At 36.6% G+C, this 22,086-nt stretch overlaps 1 protein-coding gene across 1 annotated transcript in view; it reads right to left on the reverse strand.

The window, feature by feature from the left end:
• Nucleotides 1–427: 427 nt before the first annotated feature.
• LOC126832194 (uncharacterized) overlaps nucleotides 428–22,086 on the reverse strand; it is a 41,983-nt gene continuing 20,324 nt past the window's right edge. The window contains exons 3-22 of the mRNA XM_050562905.2: nucleotides 21,270–21,434; nucleotides 19,220–19,322; nucleotides 18,269–18,534; nucleotides 16,625–16,816; nucleotides 15,734–15,874; nucleotides 14,793–15,188; nucleotides 13,546–13,711; nucleotides 12,735–12,916; nucleotides 11,699–11,812; nucleotides 10,828–10,970; nucleotides 9,607–9,750; nucleotides 8,114–8,208; nucleotides 5,948–6,231; nucleotides 5,519–5,697; nucleotides 4,481–4,648; nucleotides 4,008–4,135; nucleotides 3,079–3,341; nucleotides 2,742–2,811; nucleotides 2,139–2,326; nucleotides 428–1,219 (exon numbers count right to left, since the gene is read on the reverse strand). Of these exons, the coding sequence (XP_050418862.1) occupies nucleotides 936–1,219; nucleotides 2,139–2,326; nucleotides 2,742–2,811; nucleotides 3,079–3,341; nucleotides 4,008–4,135; nucleotides 4,481–4,648; nucleotides 5,519–5,697; nucleotides 5,948–6,231; nucleotides 8,114–8,208; nucleotides 9,607–9,750; nucleotides 10,828–10,970; nucleotides 11,699–11,812; nucleotides 12,735–12,916; nucleotides 13,546–13,711; nucleotides 14,793–15,188; nucleotides 15,734–15,874; nucleotides 16,625–16,816; nucleotides 18,269–18,534; nucleotides 19,220–19,322; nucleotides 21,270–21,434 (3,671 nt within the window). The 3' untranslated portion in view covers nucleotides 428–935. The remainder of the gene's footprint in view (nucleotides 1,220–2,138; nucleotides 2,327–2,741; nucleotides 2,812–3,078; nucleotides 3,342–4,007; nucleotides 4,136–4,480; nucleotides 4,649–5,518; nucleotides 5,698–5,947; nucleotides 6,232–8,113; nucleotides 8,209–9,606; nucleotides 9,751–10,827; nucleotides 10,971–11,698; nucleotides 11,813–12,734; nucleotides 12,917–13,545; nucleotides 13,712–14,792; nucleotides 15,189–15,733; nucleotides 15,875–16,624; nucleotides 16,817–18,268; nucleotides 18,535–19,219; nucleotides 19,323–21,269; nucleotides 21,435–22,086) is intronic.

Here is a 22,086-nt window from a genome sequence, read left to right on the forward strand (position 1 = left end):
TTTGGATAGTTGAAAACCGGCCATCAATCTCTATATGTTAGTTTGTTCTTCTTCTCCTGCTTCAGCATCTATCATTGACATGGACTATAAGAGATGGGGTGGGGCATTAGGAGTGCTGGGGTTTGGGGTGAGAACACGAGGGGTGCTGGGGCGAAGGGTGTGGACACGAGGGGTGTTGGGGCTGGGGTTGGGGGCACAAGGAGGACACGGGGAGTGCTTGGGCTCAGAGTCCAAATTTACTGGGATCTCATGGCATATTAAACATGCACTGAATAAAACATGATGAATGGAGAAGGGAAGGGTGGTACTGGTTGTGGACTGAGGGATTTATAAACACAATGTATTCATAATACACAAATATAAAATAATACATTTTATTTACAAAAACACAAGAAAAACAAAATAAAAATGGAGGTAAATTATATATACATAGATCAAGTTCAATAACAGTGACATAAATTTACATTTTTAAGTCTGTATCGAAATAATTAACCATGTTATTTTCAGGTTTCTACAATACTCATGGATTTTATAAATTTCTTGTATTTACAATGTCATCAATACTCATGGATTGTGATGACAAACATATTGATTGTTTTGATCTACGATTTTGAGGATGCATTTAGTGAATTCATGAATTGTGTTGATAAATTATACCTATACTGAATTCATGAATTGTGTTGATAAATTATACATATACTGAATTCATGAATTGTGTTGATGCATAAAATACTGAATTCATGGATCGTGTGATAATTATATTGAACCCATAGATTGTTATCATATTTTTTTATTGAATTCGTGGATCGGTGTGATAATTACATTGAAATCATGGATTAAAAGTATATATCTAAGTGAATTCATGGATTTAATAATATTTCACTTGAATCGTTTGACTAATCTTAGTGGATTTGATTTTATAATATTTTAATCTGTTAAATATCGCTATTGGTAATTGAGGTCTTTTTTCTGATATCAGTAAAATTGAAATCATCCTTATATGAATTACTAGAACTGGTGGTCTTTGAAACTTTTGATGTTGTTTTCCTGGTTTTGCAGCAGCAGAAAAGTTGTTTCCAGTAATCTCTGACTTTCTTATCTCTGGCAGTAAATAAGATAAATATGAGGAAACCCTGTAGAGAGTTGAGTACTGTGAATATATACTGAAACACCAGACGAGCATCTGATATTGCCAGAAATCCGAAAATCCAGGTTAATCCTAAAATATTAAAGATAGATATGAATGTAGATACTCATCTGCATTATCAATCTCGATGAAGGCAGACGTTAAGCCCATCGTTGACTTTGTGGTCCAATGGAAGTAGTCTCAATGCAGAAACTCCCCCGGCACATATACCAACGCCCTTTAAAAATCGGCGGATCTGGTTAAATGCATCTTCACTTAAGCATTCTAAGTTTGTGAGACAATTTATTTACCCAGGGTACTATAAAGATCATTAATACCACCAAGAGCACCAGCCCTATGTTGCTTTAGCTTTACAGATGGACAATAGTAAAACATATGAGGGCTGTAACACTATGACCAATCAGCTTTAGATAGTATTTAATTTCTCATGGTTAATATCAGTCAGGGTAGTAGCTAATTAGTTAAGTATTTAATCCATTATTGTTTATTTATGTTAATATCTCTAGGGATAATCCTGTATAGTATATGTTTTGATGTCAACACTTGAGCTTATCTATTTATAGTTAGAATATAAAAACGCTAATGTACATCAATAGGTACGAGTCATTAGGTCGTCCGACTTAGTAGCAGCTACGTCGGTCATGCACTGTGCTGGAAGTGTACATTGTATTATTGAATTATTCTCATATGTAAGACAAAAGTTCCAGTAATTATTGAAGAATAATTCCAGACATATTAATTATTAAAGAACCTAGCGGTTATAGTACCACATGTTTTATGGATTAGGACAAGACAGAATAAATATTTTAAAACTAAATGTTGCTCGACAATGTCAGGTGAAGTGAACAGATTATTCAACACTAGGCCCTGTTAAAATCTCATTTTAGCGCAATAGAAACCATGCCCAACAATGTCAGGAGATATAACATTTTGATTGTTTTTGCTTCTGCCATGTGTGTATACATAAATATATTGCAAAATTTTAACTCACCTAAAATAATAAAACAGCAGAACGAGGCTCTGATGTTAGTAACTGAGTGTTGGAGGCCTGTCGTGTTGAGATTTTTTCTGCTACAGATACTGCGCGTGACCAAGATATAGATGATAATATTAGCTAATATAATCAAACCAAGAGGTAGAGCAAAACCATAATACATTCCTTGTAGTCCCATCCAACAACTGGAATATAAGGGGAGGTAATTTACATATATTACATCAAGACACAAGTTGTTTTACAAACCAACAATGAGTCGTTCGGTTGAGACTAAAATCAGACGTCCCGTGTACACATTTGCGTGCACGCAAAATAACTAGTGGCAATTGAAATTCAAAAATGCCCCTAATAGTACACTTCATGGCGTATGCCAGTCTTCATTGGCTTAGTTTGTGCAGAAAAGTGGGACATTTACAAACCAAATTAGATTAAACGTATCATCAACCTAACATGTGGTATTTGTGTGCAAACAACGGAAACTCACTTTGTGGAAGCATTGATGTGGATCGTTAAATATACATCTTATGATCATTCTTATAGTTGCGAAACACACCTAGCTGTATTATATTATCATCACCCTACATCAATATAAATACTTACTATGTTTCACCACCGTTATACAGCTCTACATCAATGGCTAACATGATAGCAACTGGTATAACTGGTAAACCTGTCATATATAAATACATTTTTATTATTATAGTTGAAGGTATCTTTAGATGGCTTCGCAAATTATTTATAATGTTTTGGACTACTGAAACTATCTGGTTTGTCTTGTCCGCAGATTTGCCTTGTCGGTTTTGTTTTGGGAGATCGGTACACAAATTGTATTTGACCATGGTACATGATAAGGTATGACACTTTATGAAAGGTTGTTAAATTTCATATTCAATTTTTGTCACTAAAGATACCTAGTTGATTGATAATATTTTCTTACCCCAGGCTGGAATTGTCGCCTTAAGCATAAAATTTCTGACATAGGTTCCTAAGACTTTCACAAACAGAAAATATTGTAATATGCCTTCCATTAACATCCACACGAAGGACGCCATGATGAAATAATGTAACAAGACAGCAACAACAATACAACCCACGTGATCACCAGTCTGTTTAATTCCCGCCAAAAACACGATCCATGAAAACAACATGGCTAATGCTAAATTAAACATAATTTGTTGTGGTCGCCCTTCCCGTAGTTTTCTGGAAAAAAAGAAAGAATATGATACTTTCAAACCTTGTACCAATTGACGACTAGGTAATAACACCTTCCCAACTTCACCAACAATTAGTCGGGATTACAACACCGGTTTTGTTGAATAAATCCTCCCCGAGACCAACTGTTTCGTCTGGGGTTGTTTAATTATAGAATACTTTAGTTTATTTATTTAAATGGATATCGGGACCAATTATTATAGAACATCACTGTGTCAGTGTAAAATATGTAAATCAACAAATGAGTCAACTAGAATTTGTATAGAGCAAACAATATTTCAAATAAAGTTCCTTTTGAGCTTTAAAGTTTATGGGGTACTTTTATTGTTAATCATCGTCAATTAGATTGATTCTTTGAGCAGAGTATTACTGAGAATATATGCCGCAAAGTGTAAAGATCGTTTTCGTCTGTCGGTGTGTGACAGCAGGAATCACTAATAATGACTTGTTCTGCGATCGCAAGCTCCTACTGGATTCGCATGGAGTGGGTAGATCTTGAATATATTGTAGTCCTTAATTATTAAGTATTTTTAAAGTTAGTAACAGAATTTTACCTAAGTGCGATGTAAAAGAAATGATTGAATGTGAGATATTTAACAGCAATTTGCAGTATGTATTTCCAATTCGATACAGAGAAGATTAAAATAAACATACTTAAAGAAGAGGAACGTTAAAACTGTTAATCCTAATCCAATAATAGAAAGAATTAATCCAACATAGGTAATAATAGTTAGAGCCAGCTGATGACTATGTGGTACCAAATAATCTTGACCATAATAATCCTGAAAGAAAGTCCAATAATATTATGTAAAATATATTTCAGGGATAGTGAGAGTTTAATCTATAGCTATAGATTGTACAATAAATTAAAACGACCTTTAAAAGTAAGTCCGAGTGTACTATTGGCCAAAAATCGACAATGACGTCATCATCGCCATCTTTGAATTGTGAAGTCATACCAAACCTTAATTCAGCGAATCGCGGAATAGTTTTCTATCTTTCCTACCCATTGCTCTTTTCGAAGCATACCCTGTATCAACAGTTTTACCGGGCATTGGTCTGGGTGTTTAATTTACGTTTTCCAGGTAACAAAATATACAATAAAACACACAGTTTAAAGTTCTTACCAAAAGAACAGCAAAGTTTGTTAAATGATCACAAACACAGACGTCTCGTCCTTCTGTTGTATTCGCATAACGACAACCTTCACTCGACCAACCACCTCGAGAATTATTCAAATTAAAATCCCAAAATACACAACGACTGTATTTCTCTCTATATTTAGCTTGTAAAACCTGGAATAAAAAAACAACATCGTGTATAGACTACAATATTACAGTTCGTAGCGGTGATTATAATAAATCGTTTGGTGTATACTTGTTTGTTTCTAAAACAAATGATAACAAGAAACTATGTGTTGTACTCTTGTTTTAATAGGATGAGCCTCTGAAGCTTGTGGTAACCTCGGGACAAATGATCACAAGCAGACATGAACCAATATATTATTTTTACTTCTTCTATTTATACAACTTTCTTTATTGAATTTAAGAGTTTAGACTACTTTTTTTCTACATTTCACCGATGTGGTTACTTGTAGGCCTATAGTTGGATTTTACTACATATGCTTACATTCGTATTTCTTGTAGCATATAGCAGATCATGACTCATGCTGGCATTACACAATGGGTTCTTTAAGTTGTATTCCTAATTGTTTTCAAATTTAAGTGAAGTCTGTGTCACTACAGACCCGGGACTGTACAGCGCAGTGGACGCTTACGGCTAGCCCCCGGATCCATTCACTTTTTGGAATTGTCTGTATGTTTGTGTTTTCCTGAGTATGATGTCCTGTCCGTGTATTTGTTTTTGTGTAAATTTTGTGTGGTGCAGTCCCCCTGCACTTACTAATAGAGTTATTTTAATTATTATAGATCTGAGTTGTATGTTTCTATTTAAACAACTTTATAGAGTTTCTTTATTATAGATTCTTTAATGTATGTTTAATTTTATAGAATTTTCTTTTATATTTATATTCTTTTTTTATATTTATATTCTTTTTTTGTTGTTGTAATATATAGTGTACAGCGCACCAAAAACACACCGTTGTGTGAAAGCGTGCGCTATATAAAAAAAGTTTATAATTTTAATAATAATAAAATACAACTTACATTTTGTGGAAAGAAAACTGTGGTGACGAAAGAACCATTTAAATTTACAACAGTTTTTCTATCTATAGTTAAAGTAGCTGATATAACTTTACTATTAACTGTATCATTTTTATCATTGATAAACAAATTATTGGTACTTAATATATGCATAGATAGTCGTATATCAGTTGTATTCTTCTCTGGAATATTAAAACAATAATAAAATGGCACTGTGGATAAAACTAATCAATCGATACAGGTCTCAATAGACAAAAAATATTACTAAATGATCGAGACTCGACAACATGGCCTCCAGTTTGATAAATCGAAATAACCTATGAAGTACTTCCGGTCTCAATCAAAAACAGAGATTGTCCGCAATATCCCGAGGATGGTCAACAACATCCACAACAATATGTATGGTTTAAACAATATTTAGAGTTACCTTACCGTCTATTGTTCTTCTAACAAACTGCTTATTTAACAGAATCCCAACATCCGTTGTTTTGTAAATGAGTTCAATTTCTTCGTACAGCGACGATAGGGCATTGTTTTCAAATATCTCAACCGGATCAGAATCGTCACCATTTACCGACAGACCAATTATAGGGTTTCTCTTGAGTTTGGCCAGATTCCAAATTTCTACTACAGTTTTATTGGTTACTAATCTAAAACGTCCATCGTCGTTATTTGTTGGAATTCTCAGTTCGAGTTCATCTAAGCTAGCAATCAGTCTGAAATACAAGAGAACCACAATTATTAGTATTTCTACACATACACTATCTAAAGGGCGAGAGAGAGAGAAATGGGGTTTAACGTCCACTCGACACAAACTAGGTCATTTCGGGACTAACATATGGTTCAATTTTATTTCCATAATTCGCTTGCGCTAGGGGTCTTTAGCAATGGGAGAAAACCGGTGGACCCGGAAAAAACACAAGAGGTTGGACAGGCGACCCTACTCCTTGTCACGTACAACTGGGGATTCGAAACCACGCCAGTTGACTCAATGACAGGCTTTATGATACAGCGCGCACGTGCTAATTTTAAAACCAGTACACGCCGGTGTGTTCTTTATGCTCTCAAGCGCGATTTGTAATGCGGCGCCTTGATGAAATGTTAACCGAACTTCTGATGTAGACTGGATTAACCAGGCGCGAGCGACTGTCATTCAACGAATGAGACTGATTAATATGGTTTTCCTATTGTCCAGTCTATAATAACCTGTTTGACCGGTTATCCAGGTTAACTACGATTTTAATAGAGAGTCGACTATTTTGATCAGTCGGTAGGGAAACCTAGTAGATACATACAAGCAGTCAACCATAATTACTATCTGGGGATCACGTGGCTAAGTGGGTAAGACGCTGGCTCGCTAGCCTGGAGGTCGGGTGTTCGATCCCTGCATTGGCCGAGAAAGTTCATCCAGATTTTCCGGCGTGGTTTCCCCTTGTCAGTGATGCAGGATGGAGGGCCTGACAAGGACAGCTGTCTAGTCGTTCGGATGGGACAAAAAACCGAGGTCCCGTGTACACATTGGCGTGCACGTAAAAGATCCCTTGGCAGTTGGAAATCAATATAAGAGTAGACCATAGCGCCGCTGCCCGGGCAAAATTTCCCTCATAGCACACTGTATGGCGTATGCCTGTTTTTCATTAGCCCAGGTTAGGAGCAGAACAGTAGGACGTTAAACCCCATTTCATTTCATTTCATAATTACTATCTGGTTATACTAGTCACCATTTCTTTAAGTACCAGTAAACCAGTGGGCGGCTTCTTCCCTCATCGAAAGAATAAAATCTGGTCATTGTAGAGGATTTCTGAACTCAAACATTAAGCCGTTTAATTTTAAAATAATACCGATTGTTACGTTTATTATTCTAAATAATAAATCTTTAATCATGATAACAACTGAGTAACATTTAGTAAAATGGAAAGTACCATATTAAGTAACTGGAGTTCCCATGACAAATCTGTAGACTGGATAACCTGCTCTAAATGACGCCAGACTGGTTCCTACGTCACTGCGCTATTCTGATTTAAATATGAAAGTCAGAAAAGGAGTGACGTAGGAGCGAGTCTGACGTATTAGAGCAGGTTATCCAGTCTAAACAAATCTGGTGTCTCAAAAAGAGTAAACACACCCATCTTCGAGGGCGACACAGGCTAATAATAACAGAAAAAAAATGAAACGTGATTTATGTTTTCAGCTTTATCCGGGCTGATGAAGATGGGAATACCCAAATGCAGTGTGGATCAAGGGGAATTTTGCCCCGGGAGCTTCGCTACGGTCTACTATTATTTTGAATTCCATTTGTTAAGGGTTTTTTACGTTCACGTCAACGTGTACACGTGACTAGGGTTTCGTCCCATCCGAACAACTACAAAGGTGTGTGTGGGGGGGGGGGGGGGTCACCCCGGATAATCTTGTGGAGATGTCTCAGCCAACACCTAGTTCGGCAACATGGCTATCCAAGGCCATACTCACTTAACCAGCGCGGCTCTTAGAAGCATCATTGTTCATAATCGTTTGTCTGTTCAATATACAACGAACAGTAGGACGTTAAACCCCATTTCATGTTATTTCTATTGAATATATATTCTCTTTTTCATTTACTTGTTTGAAATGTTGACTTTCTCATTTGCTTCTGTTAAAACTTCTTCTTTAGAACTTTGTATATTGTTGATAATGTTGATGAAATTAATGGCGTCCTGAAAGAAAAGAATATTAAATATACAGTAAAATCTGTTTTAACGCTACATCTAATAATGATATTTGTCCACTCTTTTGTGAAACAACGAAAACACCTTTAAATAGCTTTAGTTTTTACATACCTTGCAGAACATATACAAGTATTTCTTATACACTCTGTCCACAGAGAAAATAAATAGTTTTGAAGTCTAAGAAAAGGGCGTTTAACATCAGATGGGAATATTACGATCAGAAGATGGGAATATTACGATCAGAAGATGGATGATGATCCGTATTAACTTGGCTAATATCACAATGGTCAGCACAGACAAATATATTGTGTAAAATAAATGAATGATATTATATACTTCAACGTATTATGTTTAAATTATACTGAGATAATATTGCCCATCTACACCTACCCATATACACACAATGAAAACAAAAAGGGGACAACATACATTCGTTTTAATTGTTAGAATAAAAAATTTAATCTTCAAGCAAGTAAATATGACGTGGTAATTTTCAATTCTAAATAAGGAAAGACAATATATAGCCATTGTGTATTTTCATTGAAAGCAGGTAATATATAATGTGTGATATCGACCCACTCGTTGTATAATATTAGTATATAATGTGGGATATGGACACACCCGTTTTGTAATATTGGTATTTATCACCCAATAACGCAATCTCCCGTAGGTATAGCTTGTTGATAAATTTCATAATCTACTGCGATATCTCCTTGGCCAATTAAAAAGAAACTACTTTTTGTTTATTTTCAAAGTACAATTCATTTTTTATTAAAAGTAACTTCATATTTTACTAAAAGTAACTTCTTTTTTTATTAAAAAGGAAATATTTTTTTTATTTAATTCACTCTATGGAAACACTTGGTCAATATAAAGGACTTTGCAATGGTTGAATTGCTGACACAAAATGATGTATGCCTTAATGTAATCAGGTTCAGTAAAAGTGAAATCTATAGCAAAGAATTATATTTATTTATTTGTGCAGGTAAGAAAGCATTGTGCGATAAATAATATCTCCTACACGATAAAAAAAAACTTTAGTTGATATTTTTTAATAGGAGATTCTCTATGTAATGTGTGATATGAACTCACCTGTTGTGTAATATTAATATAAAATGTGTGATATGAACTCACCTGTTGTGTAATATTAATATAAAATGTGTGATATGAACTCACCTGTTGTGTAATATTAATATAAAAGATGTGATATGAACTCACCTGTTGTGTAATATTAATATAAAATATGTGATATGAACTCACCTGTTGTGTAATATTAATATAAAAGATGTGATATGAACTCACCTGTTGTGTAATATTAATATAAAATATGTGATATGAACTCACCTGTTGTGTAATATTAATATATAATGTTTGATATGAACTCACCTGTTGTGTAATATTATCTGTTTTAGAAATACCATCTAATATGGCTGTAGTGTAGACCACATCCAGTGGCGTTAATTCCTCCGGCACAGAGGTAAAAACTTGGACTTTTACAAGATTTTTCTCCACATTATCTGTGAAATTACTCTGAAATTTGTAAAATACTACTATTGTATAATCCATAAGTGAGAGGTGGCATCGTGTATTCTAAATAGTCGTGAAGTGGTATCAAGTGGTCTAGAAAGAATAACAAGCGACCATGCATAATAAGTAGTATCAGATGTGAAGTGGTACCAGCCGTTCCGGAACGTACAACCACACGGACATGTATGGTTAGTAATATCTGGTGACAAGTGGTAGCGAGTGTGCATCAGGTACCAAGTGGTAGCGAGTGTTCTAGAACGTACAACCATATGTGTCAGTGTGCATCAGGTGTGGAGTGGTAGCGAGTGTACTAGAACGTATAACAAGGTACAACAATGTGCACCAGATATGGAATGGTAGAGACTGTTCTAGAACGTACGACAAGGTACAAAAGTGTGCACCAGGTGTGGAGTGGTAGAGACTGTTCTAGAGAACGTACAACAATGTACACCAGGTGTGGAGTGGTAGCGACTGTTCTAGAACGTATCACAAGGTACAATAGTGTACACCAGTGGAGTGGTAGCGACTGTTCTAGAGAATACCAACTAGAAATGTTTAAGCTATGTAAGCGACTTGAATGAAAATGATGTGTAAGTGAGAAATGTCTTACTATAATAGATCTATATTTATAACATGTTATTGCGGGTAGACTCAGCGTTAAGAAATATAATCTCATTGTGGGTGGGCCTCAAATAAATCATTAATTGGACATGATCAACTGTCTAATCTACGATTGGCAATAAATATTTTAATGAAAAACTGGATAATCGATTGCACTGTTCTTCAAATGGTGATAACTTCTCTCAGAATGAAGTAATTTGACTGAAAGTTTCAACATATTCCCTTTCCATTCTCTATTGTTATTCTATTATATAGTGATAACTGTCCGGTAATTGTGGGGTCGAATTATGCAAGAACGCATACCATTTCCTGCACATACTCAATTTTATAATAACGTACTTTATTATAGAATGAAATGTTGTTTTATGGTACGTCAGCACCAACCGGGATATATTATAGAAGGACGAGACATAAAACTTTCTTTTCTCAATCTAAGTACAAACAAATATGATACTTTACCTGGGCTATCGCCGACAGATTGGTAGTAACCTCTGATATAAATGATTCTTGAAAATTACAATTTTCATTAAAGGCCATCTTACTCCAGCGGGAGCCATATTTTCTTTGACCTAAACATTTTATTTCGCCTATAGGAGCACCATCTGAAAATATAAACCTATACTGTCCAAAACTCCAAGCTCATCAACACCTTTCATGGAAAGATTACCATTTCTCATAATAGTAAATGCAGGAAAAATGCATTACATACAAAACAAAAACGTCAAGATAAACCTGCGTACAAGACAAACTACAAAGATATTGCCCAAAAATATCAAATCAAGTGAACGGATCCAGTGTCAGCCGTAAACGTCCTCTCCGCTGTACAACCCCGGACCTGTGTTGACGCAAGCTTCACTTAAAATGGAAAAAAAAAAGATATTTCCAAGCAAGACGATGGTCGTTTCTTGAATGGCAATATAGTTTGCCAATGAACGTCATAAGATAGAACGTTAAGCAATTTTAACAATAAGGGCAATAATCCGGACAGAATCTCGGGAAACGCTAACCTATTCCTTTTTGTGATACATGACATACACTACACTGTTTCTCTGAATTACTTACAATGTTTTGGACCAAGAACTAACTTGTTATTGTTCTTTATCATTGAGGCGGCGCTCTTAGACTGAAGATTAAGGCTCCGGCAATTGAAGTACGATTGACAAGAAACTTGATTTTGTGTCATGACGTTACATTTACAAGATGGCGGCGATGGCATCAGGCAGGATTCATGGTCCATAATTTACTATCGTAGCTTGTTATACCTGTATTTTAATCCCCTCTCCAGATTGTATAATACAGAATGAGTTTCAAGTTATCAACTGTTACTTACCGACAACACAAATTTCATCTGTTTCCCATGTCTGTCCATGACTTGTTTCTGGTATTCTGTATTCAACTTCCACACCAGTATGATTACTAATTATAGTCGTCTCGGGACAAATATCTAACAAAGCAATAAACATAGTATCATTATTAACAATAATTGTTGAATATAGTCAACTTCATTGTTTAGGGATATTATTCTTTAGAAGTGGAGGTATAACATTTATAACGTAGCATGTAATAAAATAAAAGGTAGCAAGTCCATACAGTTGTCTTATTATGAATTTAAGGATATATTTATATCTTGAACAATATCGATTGATCGATATGTGAATGAAACTTTAAAATTATTTTAGATTTTACATTTAACGTTAACGTTAAACATTTACCTCGACAGATTCATTTTTATTTATTTTTGACTCAGATCAAAGAGAGATTGATTTTTTTCTTGGAGACTCTACGACAATTCAACAAAATGTCCTACGATACAGATAGTTCCGTGGGGTCACGGTGGGTAAGACGGGTGTTCGATCCCTGCATTGGCCGAGAAAGTTCATCCAGATTTGCCGGCGTGGGTCCCCCTGGTCACGGAGGGCCTGACAAGGACAGTTGTCTAGTCGTTCGGATGGGACAAAACACTGTATGGCGTATGCCCGGCTTCATTAGCCGAGTTCGAAGCAGAACAGTAGGATGTTAAACTCCAGAAACAAGTAAAGGGCAATTGTTCTAAAGAGAAATGCAAATAATCCAGGAAAAAGTAAAGGGCAATTGTTCTAAAGAGAAATGCAAATTCAAAGTCCATTAGATCGATCCGGCTTTACAGAGTCTTGAGGTTTGTCTTCGGGCCTGTCATAGGTGAAATGACAATAGACGACAAGGTTCTGTTTGCAAACCTTCAAATTTAAATTATATATTTGTACTGAATCAAAAGCGGAAGTGAACCCGAGAACTCCTGACCAGTGAGCCATTGTGTCACCATGGCTACCGAGATTGATATAACCCAAACCTACATCCAAAAACATGGCGGGTCAGCACATACATACCTGTTCGGGAAAATTTAACCAACGCCTTTTCACCCTCAACAAATAGTGGCTCTCTAACCAATGCTATCCGCCGTAAAAGTCTATCTCTGGCTTCTTTTAAAATACCATCCTCGTCTTTAGGTTCATCTGGGTTGTTAACTGGATGATAAAACATTTGAAAGTCCACATAGCGACCACCGGATCTGTTAATATAAATATATCTAGTCACAATCACCCAGTCACCACAAAATATAATTTGAAATGAAGTACGGTCATGTTACTTTTCGTTTTCCCATTCCAGTTGTGACCGGATCGACATCTGATTTTAGCCAAATCCGAAGGACACTTAAATATTTTCCGCGTTGTTACGACTCTAGGTTTTAATAATTGCCCCCTATTATACCAAAGTACAAATTCAAGTCCCTGCTTTTTGTTACGGCTTTGGGGAGATGGTGGGATGGAACATAATGAGTTTACCTATGGTCTAGCCTGGTAGTTATATAAATCTATAAGATATGTATTTACGATGTACATCTTTCTGTATAGATCTGTGTTTTTGATAATTAACCAAATCCGAAGCGGTCTTAAATATTTTCCGCTTCGACACAGCTCTAGATTGTAAACCGTGCCGTCCACGACTAAGTCAGACGCCTAAATTACAAACTCAGTCTATACGATAATTAATTCAGATATCGATATACAAACTCAGTCTATACCATAATTAATTCAGATATCGGTATGAACGGTTTATATTTATCCCAAAATTTCATTTAAATCCTGAAATCTGTAAATGTACAATATATAATTATATTCCCGGTTTGTTATACTGTACCTGAAACGACTTATTGTGGTGTTCACACCTCCATTCATATCGTTTAAGCCAATGTTGAAGCTTCTGACCAGGGGGGACCACTCTCGTAAAACATTGTATCTAAGAGCACTGGATTTATCAATATATTCAGAATTTACTTGTATCGAGCCAGTGTAGATTTTAATATCTGAAAACACACAACAAACAATTAGATTCCTTTACAAATTATAGAATGTTTAAATAAGGGAGAGAGAGAGAGAGATTTCATACGCACGCGCAAACCCATAAAACAAAAAAGATACACAGGCATATAAACAACGAACACAGGGAGCAGAGAGAGAGAGAGAGAGAGAGAGAGAGAGGGTTTACGTCCACTCGGGACTAACACATGGTTCAATTTTATTTCAATAATTCACTTGCGCGTAGGGGGCTATGACAGTGGGAGGAAACCGGAGGACCCAGAGAATACCCACGAGGTTGGACAGGCGACCCTACTCCTTGTCACATACAACCGGGGAATCGAAACCCCGCCAGTTGACTCAATGACAGACCGTATGATACAGCGCGCGCGTGCTAACCCTTCAGCCATCCAACCCGCCAGGGAGAGAGAGAAGAGATATGGGGTATAACGTCCACTGGAAACAAACTAGGTCATTTCGGGACTAACACATGGTTCAATTTTATTTCAATAATCCGCTTGCGCGGAAAGGCGACTCTACTCCTTGTCACGTACAACCGGGGAATCGAACGGCTTAAATGATATTTTGTTACTTTTGGTTGGTAATGGATATAAATATAGCAATCGGAGGAAACCGGGGGACCCGGAAAAAAAACAAGAGGTTGGACAGGCAACGCTACTCCTTGTCACGTACAACCGGGGAATCGAAACCACACCAGTTGACTAAATGACAGACTTTATGATACAGCTGCCAACCAAACCCCCCTGTTTCAATAAGGAAATGATAAGTTTACACAAAAAAAAAAAAAAAAAAAAAATCAGCAGAATTATTTTGAGTAATTGGCATCTGAGTGCCGCGTTGACCTCTAGCTGGCGATTGTGATTTCGATCCCTGGTGTGAGCGTAGATAAAAAAAATGAAATTAAGACAACTTGTCTGCGATATCACCTTGGGTGGAAGCGGACGTTAAACACTAAGAAGAAGAAGAACAACAAATGAAAACCGTCTATTGATCGATTACAAGTCTGTGAGGGTAAATTACGCCCACCACATGACAAGCCTAATAATATTCTAACATATAAATACTTACTTAATATATTGATGTGAATTTTACTCGATTGTTTTATTGTGTTCGTCTTCAAGTCGACAGCCTCACACCAGTAATATCCTAATGCACCATATACTGAGTCACCGTCCCGGAACTCATATGAATACTTCCTACGAAACTCACCATAATATATGCCCAGGTCGACGGTGTTTGAAGAACTGAACGAATCTAAATATGCTCCGTCCTTAACCCAAGTCAGTTTCTGAAGTTGGCTAATCAGACTGGGCAGTGAACAACTCAAACGCAGTAGTCCTTCGTTAGACATTCCTAGAAGCACGGCCTCTGGCACACTTATCTCCCTTAGACCAGGTCGAATGTATGTAAGAGTAGCTGATTGAATTGTGTTATTACTTAGCCTCGGTTGACCCTTTGGAATACCTTAAAATACATAAATATAGCATAAATGGTATTTACAAGTCCATAAATACAAAGTGACACAGTAGTGTAATATTAGATCAGGAGGAACATGAGGATGGGACTGAGGAGGAGTCTGTGAGTAGCTTCGGGTGGCCTTAAATAAGTCAATGATCTTACGTAGTTTAGGGAGCCTGTTTAGTCTTGAATTTACTTGCAAAACTAGTTTTTTTTACAATGTAATTCAAACAGTCCGTCCCCTAGCCTTACCATGACAAAATATTATTATGTGTTTCAAGTAACATACTCTATCTTGGGTGAAATACCCGTCACAACTAACATGATTTTTTTAAAAAAAAAAAGATTAGGAGAAATTTAAATTTGTAGTGAATAATTATTAAGCAGAACAAACCATACAATCTACACTGAATGAAGGCAGACCAGCGTTAAATTTCGCGATTGACGTTCCCTACAACAGTACGCTACTCGATTCTTGACCAGAAAGAAAAGAAAAGACAATACCGTGGAAAGTCATGAAAAGTGAGAACGAGAGAATTGCTATAACTTACTTGGATAATTTACAGGACGGGAACAAATATATCCTAGCTGTTTCTCACAATCCCAGTCAATTGTTTGGTTTGAGGTCGTCAATAAAGCCCGACAACCCTGTTCATCTGTTGTCTTTATCCACACTAGATCACCCTTCTTACCTGGATTGTAAAACAAAATGTTTACAGGATTCAGGTTTTGTACAATTGGGTAGCAATTTAAACGGTAACATACATGTAATTGATTGGTAAAAATCTAGAGCCTTATCATGAAATGAGGTTGTAATATATAATCTAGATTATAATATATAACCTAGATATAATCTAGATTGTAATATATAATCTAGATTGTAATATATAATCTAGATTGTAATATATATTCTAGATTGTAATATATAATCTAGATTGTAATATATAATCTAGATTGTAATATATAATCTAGATTGAAATATATAATCTAGATTGTAATTTATAATGCATCGACTTAGAGCCAAGCCTTTTATAGCACTCGTCGTTGAATATTATGACAATAAACTGCAGACCAAAATATGCGCGACACTTGGTGGAATAAATATCCAAGTATGGCCAGCTTAAGGCCGATGGACGGACATCATGTAGAATATTTATAATCTAATAACCGACGTAGTTTGTAACCTAACACCCTACCTAGTATAAGCAAATAACTGGAAATTATTTTTCATCGAAGGGCGAAAAATCTCCAAAGTTCCATACAGAAGACCTGCTTCCTCCAGGGAATTCAGCCCGTGTGCAAAAGGACCCTGGCCATGACGAACAATATGCTTATAAGTTGGGGGGTTTTTTTCTATGAGAAGGCCACGCCTATCTGCAGTAGTTTCGGTTTGACATCGTTTCATGCTATTTTCTCTTTGTTATAAAACACGGGTTAAATACCTTTAGCATACATCGGACTATTCAGTATCATGGTTGACCAATTTAACTCGGCTGCCGTTTCAACTTTCATAAGATCACCTTCCTCATCTAAACACGATTGATCAGCACTTGGTCCAGTTGTAGCATTGGTGAAAAGCTTGTAGCAGAAATCATGGGTATATGTCCCTAACCACCCGTTGGGACAAATTGAAACTGAAATGAACGTATTGTACAGAATCAAATTTTATGTTAAAGAGCGGAACAAGAGATGTTAGTTCGTCAACTTCCGGTCTATTTGACTCCTTCAGACAAGTGGATGACCAAAGCGTTATCGGGCCCGTACCCCCGACATTGATAAGGTAGCCACTAACATGTCTTTCGTTCCTCCGTAGGGTTTTACGTCCACTCCCACCTTGGGTGATATCGCAACATGTCTCGATAATCAGCTTTTAGAACTGATTTTTTTTTAGAAAGCGTTGATTAATACACTGACTGTGATTGGTCGACTTCATTTCAACCTACCAATCAAAATTCTCATAGAGCCTAAACCTAAAACAAATGTTGGTATAACTTGACGAGTGCTTTTACATAACATTCAGAGATCATTCGTCTCTTATATAATTATAGGCCCTACATTTCACAGTAATCGTATGTACAGCCAAGGGAGATAACTTTAACAACTATTTTGCGTAAACAAACTCTTTCACCACTACATTATGATAAACCAACGTGAGCAGGGTTATTATTATTTTTGGTATAAAACATTAATTATAAAAAGAAACCTAGTTATCTAGGTTGCTAAATATATACTCTTAAAAAAAGTAGGCGATATTCAGAACCAATAAAAAAAACTGCGGAAATGCACTGCTGTTTTTATTAGAGGTAACCAGTGTATGTTAATAACAGGCCAATTGCCTACACATGAACATAAACAGTTCATATGGGCGGCTTATCTGACGGTCCCATTTCACTCGCAAAGAGATACACTGTCAAAAGTGAAAATGAACGTTTTTCCTTTTTTTGTCTTAATAATGAGTAATTGCTCCATCAATCCTCAGACATTCAGCAGTTCGTCGTGGCATGCTCCTAATTAACCGCCAAATCACGATTTGGGGCAATCTGATCCACTCCTCTTGCAGTGCCACGGCCAACACTTGCAGTGTTGTCGGTTGACGTTGACGTCGACGAACACGTCTCCCCATCAAATTAAACGTAACACACTAAAACAAAGATACGCTAAACAGTAAATATTATGCAAGAACCGATAGGAAAGCAAACATGGATAGGATAAACCAGCAAGCGGCAGTTTTCATGTTTTCATAAACCTTTCCTTGAAGTGTCAAATTTGACAATGAACCCCTCCCACGTGTATGGCGCTATTGCGTGTCGCACATGCAGCTCAGTGGTTATGTTGGGGCGATAAGTTCTTCATCTGTGAACATACTCTCAAAGCATGTCAAGTGTCCATGACTATTTATCATATCAAAACCTGCATAGGTATTTGAATTTCAATATCCCGTACTTTTTTTGAAGAGTATATATGAGCACGTCTAATCATCTGTAACCAACCCATATCGATCATCGAATACCAATATGGGACCATTCCTTCAAGTAAAACACATAGTTATTATTTACAAACATTGTACCAGCATAAATTATACTTACTGTCTGTCCCCGAACCACCAGGTGACTCTATTGACTCCTCAAATGGGATTTCTGAAAATGTATTAATCTGTCGAGAACAAACGAATGGCTGTTTCTTGGAACAATCTGTCAATTCATATTCAATCTTGGGAATGTTGAGAATATTAGGCTCGTTCGGGCCAGGACTGGCACCCGAGCCTTCAGCCGGCTGCTGCTCTTGTGTTGTAGTCACATAGGATATATTATATTCCGTGCATCCCGAGTCTCGGTTGATTAATATATCTACACTGAAAATAAAGAATATGTTTAATTACATTTTCAATCCATACGCAACACAATTTCAGGACTAACAAGTTGCTGTTGCAATAAATCACAGACCTAAATATGTTTTACAGTGTGTGTGTGTGAGAGAGAGGGAGAGAGAGAGAGGGAGAGAGAGAGGGGGAGCTGGGATTAACGTCAATTCGACCCAAAGTAAATCATTTCTAGGACATCATGCGGTTTATTTTCATTTCAATATCTTTCTTGCGGTTAGGGGTCTTTAAAAGTGGCAGGAATCCTGATGACCCAGAGAAAACGCACGAGGTTAGACTCGTCACGAAACACTTGAGCTGGAAAATGCACCACTTACCGTATGATCTGAAACACAAGATTAGGTCAGTAGACCACCAACCAAGTAGGTGTTTAGAAATACCTTGGAAAACAGAAGATAAGGTCACTAGACTACCAACCCTGCACGTGTTTAGAAATAACTTTGAAACATTAGGCTGCTGATGCTACTCATTGCCAAGTACAAACAGATATCAAACTGGTCCTAACGACAAATATTAAGTATGGTCGTTAAGTGACAATATTTCTAAACACAAGTACATGTTTGTCTTGCACTGGATAGAGTATACTAATCATTGCAGAACATCAAATACCACTTATACGTTATTCGAGACGTATACAATATTGTTTTACAGTATTTACCGTTCATTGGCCTCATTCGCGAAATACGTTTTCATTTCCTTAATATCTTGTTTAACTAATCTACCATCTTTAACAAACTCTGCGCTCCAACCGGCTCTTATACCTGGAAAATTAGTAAATAAATAAATAAATATCAAAATCTCCTCTCCAAGCGCTTTTTACACCTGATAAAATAATCCCTGTAAACAAATATAGTGGTCCGTTCTGTCTTCATCAAACACTCCTCTCTTACTACACCCAAACAATTGGGTACTACGGTATTAAAAAACAGTGATCAGAGTACTGCGATATGTAATACAAGTCTATCAGTTTACAGTTATAGTGGTCAAGGTATTACGATATCCAACTTTACCATGATCAATTTGATGATATATGGGGACAATATGATCTATTTGGTTAGACACAGATTAATTCGAATAATAGTTTAACTCAAAACAGCTGTTCCCCCAATCTGATTAAAGGCTCAATACCACTCTTGTTGTAACTGAATAATATGTCCCAATCTTTATTCTGGTCAACAAATTGTACTATTTTACAATATTCCAATTAATTGATGATACAAATTTAATCTTCACACACCTAATTTAAAAAATTGGAAAAATTAAAGTAAATGATTTGAAAAGCCTGACGTAAAGCTTTTCAAATGTGACTTGGATTTAAAAATATTTTTGAACCCTCTGGACAAGTAAAATAGGGTTTAATGGATAATTTACACAACAGGTAGGACACTAACACATCTAGTACTTAGAATAAGGCGATTTTTTATTTTCTGGGGTTGTCAAGCCAGCAAGAGTTTTATTGTCCCTTTAAAACACAGATCCTATTTCATTTTGTTCTTTATAGTTCAAAATTCGGTTTATTTTTCTTCACTACAGTGACCTCTGAGGCGACCTACCACTACAACCTATCAGATGTTATGCGGAGGAGGTCACTGAAATTATAAAAAAAATGAAACAAAATATGGATTTATATTTTAATCAAAATAGTGTCAATTTTAGGCTGCTATCTTTGGGGTAGTTTAATTCAAATCACGCATTTCCAAATCCTGTTACTTCAACCAGTATTTTATATAAACAAAATTTGATTCAGATATCTATTTGAATAACGATTGGGAAACAGGCAAACAGTATACTGGTCGCACCGTTTCACCAGTATACTGGTCGCACCGTTTCACCAGTATACTGGTCGCACCGTTTCACCAGTATACTGGTCGCACCGTTTCACCAGTATACTGGTCGCACCGTTTCACCAGTATACTGGTCGCACCGTTTCACCAGTATACTGGTCGCACCGTTTCACCAGTATACTGGTCGCACCGTTTCACCAGTAAACTGGTCGCACCGTTTCACCTCCTTTCTACAGATGTGAGATCTGGAGTGAAAAATATGTCAGAATGATTGTAGAAAGAAAGCGAAATTATCAATGGGGGTAAGGCGTGGGATGGGGGCGACACCCCCCCCCCCCAAAAAAAAAAACAACAAAAAACCCTCAATAGTGGCTTTGTAATCTACCCTCACTGATGCATACCGAAGATCACGTGTTCCCATCTTCCGGCGAATCATAATTACTTCATTAGCTCAAACTTGAGCTGTTGTGTTGTCCGTGGAAAATTCTGGTGAATTCAAAATCACTTTAGTTCACGATATATGAAATAAAATGAAATGGAGTTTAACGTCCTACTATTCTGCTCCGAACTGGGCTAATGAAGACGGATATACGCCATACAGTGTGCTATGAGGGAATTTTTGCCCAGATCGCGCCGCTACGGCCTACTCTTACATCGAATTCCAACTGCCATGGGATCTTTTACGTGCACGCCAATGTGTACACGGGACCTCAGTTTTTCGTACCACCCGAACGACTAGACAGCTATCCTTGTCAGGTTCTCCGTCCGGCACCACTGACAAGGAGGAACCACGCCGGAAAATCTGGATGAATGTTCTCGATCAATGCAGAGATCGAACACCCGACCTGCAGGCTTGCGAGCCAGAATCTTACCCACTTAGCCACCGTGACGCTCAGTTCTCAATACAATCAACGTAATACCTACCGTTATCATACAAAAACTTATAAACTTGGTTGCCGTACAAATTAGACATAATTTTAGCATGGTTTTGGTGACAGTATTTTCTGGCTTCTTCCATCGTTGATGAGGAACCAATCAGAACACACGGACCTCGCAGTGATGTCTTTACCCACCCATCTTCACATGTATCTATTGAGTAGAAATGTAGTATTTACGACATGCTATCTTCACATGTATCTATTGAGTAGAAATGTAGTATTTACGACATGTATCTATTGAGTAGAAATGTAGTATTTACGACATGTATCTATTGAGTAGAAATGATTAGTACAATGAAATATAAGCGACATGGAAAACAGAAATGATTAATTGAATGAAATATTTGCGAGATGGGGGCCAGAAATGAGAATATATTTTACTAGAACTCACCCGACTGCTAAAAATTCTTAAAGTTGTGAATTCGTTTCTTTTTTTTATTATTTTTTTATTTTTTATAAGGAATATTTTTCTTCAGATTTGTATCTGAATAGGGATTGGAGAACAGGCATAGTGAAAGTGAAAATATAACAATGATGCAGTGTGTTAGTTGTCCCTGGAATAGTCTGGTGGTTTCGAAAAACGAATGGACAGTTTTCCGTGCCGTCAGTTCCGTGCAATAAGATAGTGGTATTCGATGGATAGTAGGTTAATTATTTATAACATTAGTTCGGGCATCTGATTATAAGGAGCACGCGCTAACCATTCGGCCATCCAACCCCCTTTTAAAGTGAGAAGTTTGGGAAGTCACTCTTAAACTACAAAACATATATATATATACTCTTCAAATAAGTAGGGGATATTC

Source organism: Patella vulgata, chromosome 9 (genome assembly GCF_932274485.2).
Source record: "Patella vulgata chromosome 9, xgPatVulg1.2, whole genome shotgun sequence".
Lineage (NCBI taxonomy): Eukaryota > Metazoa > Mollusca > Gastropoda > Patellidae > Patella > Patella vulgata.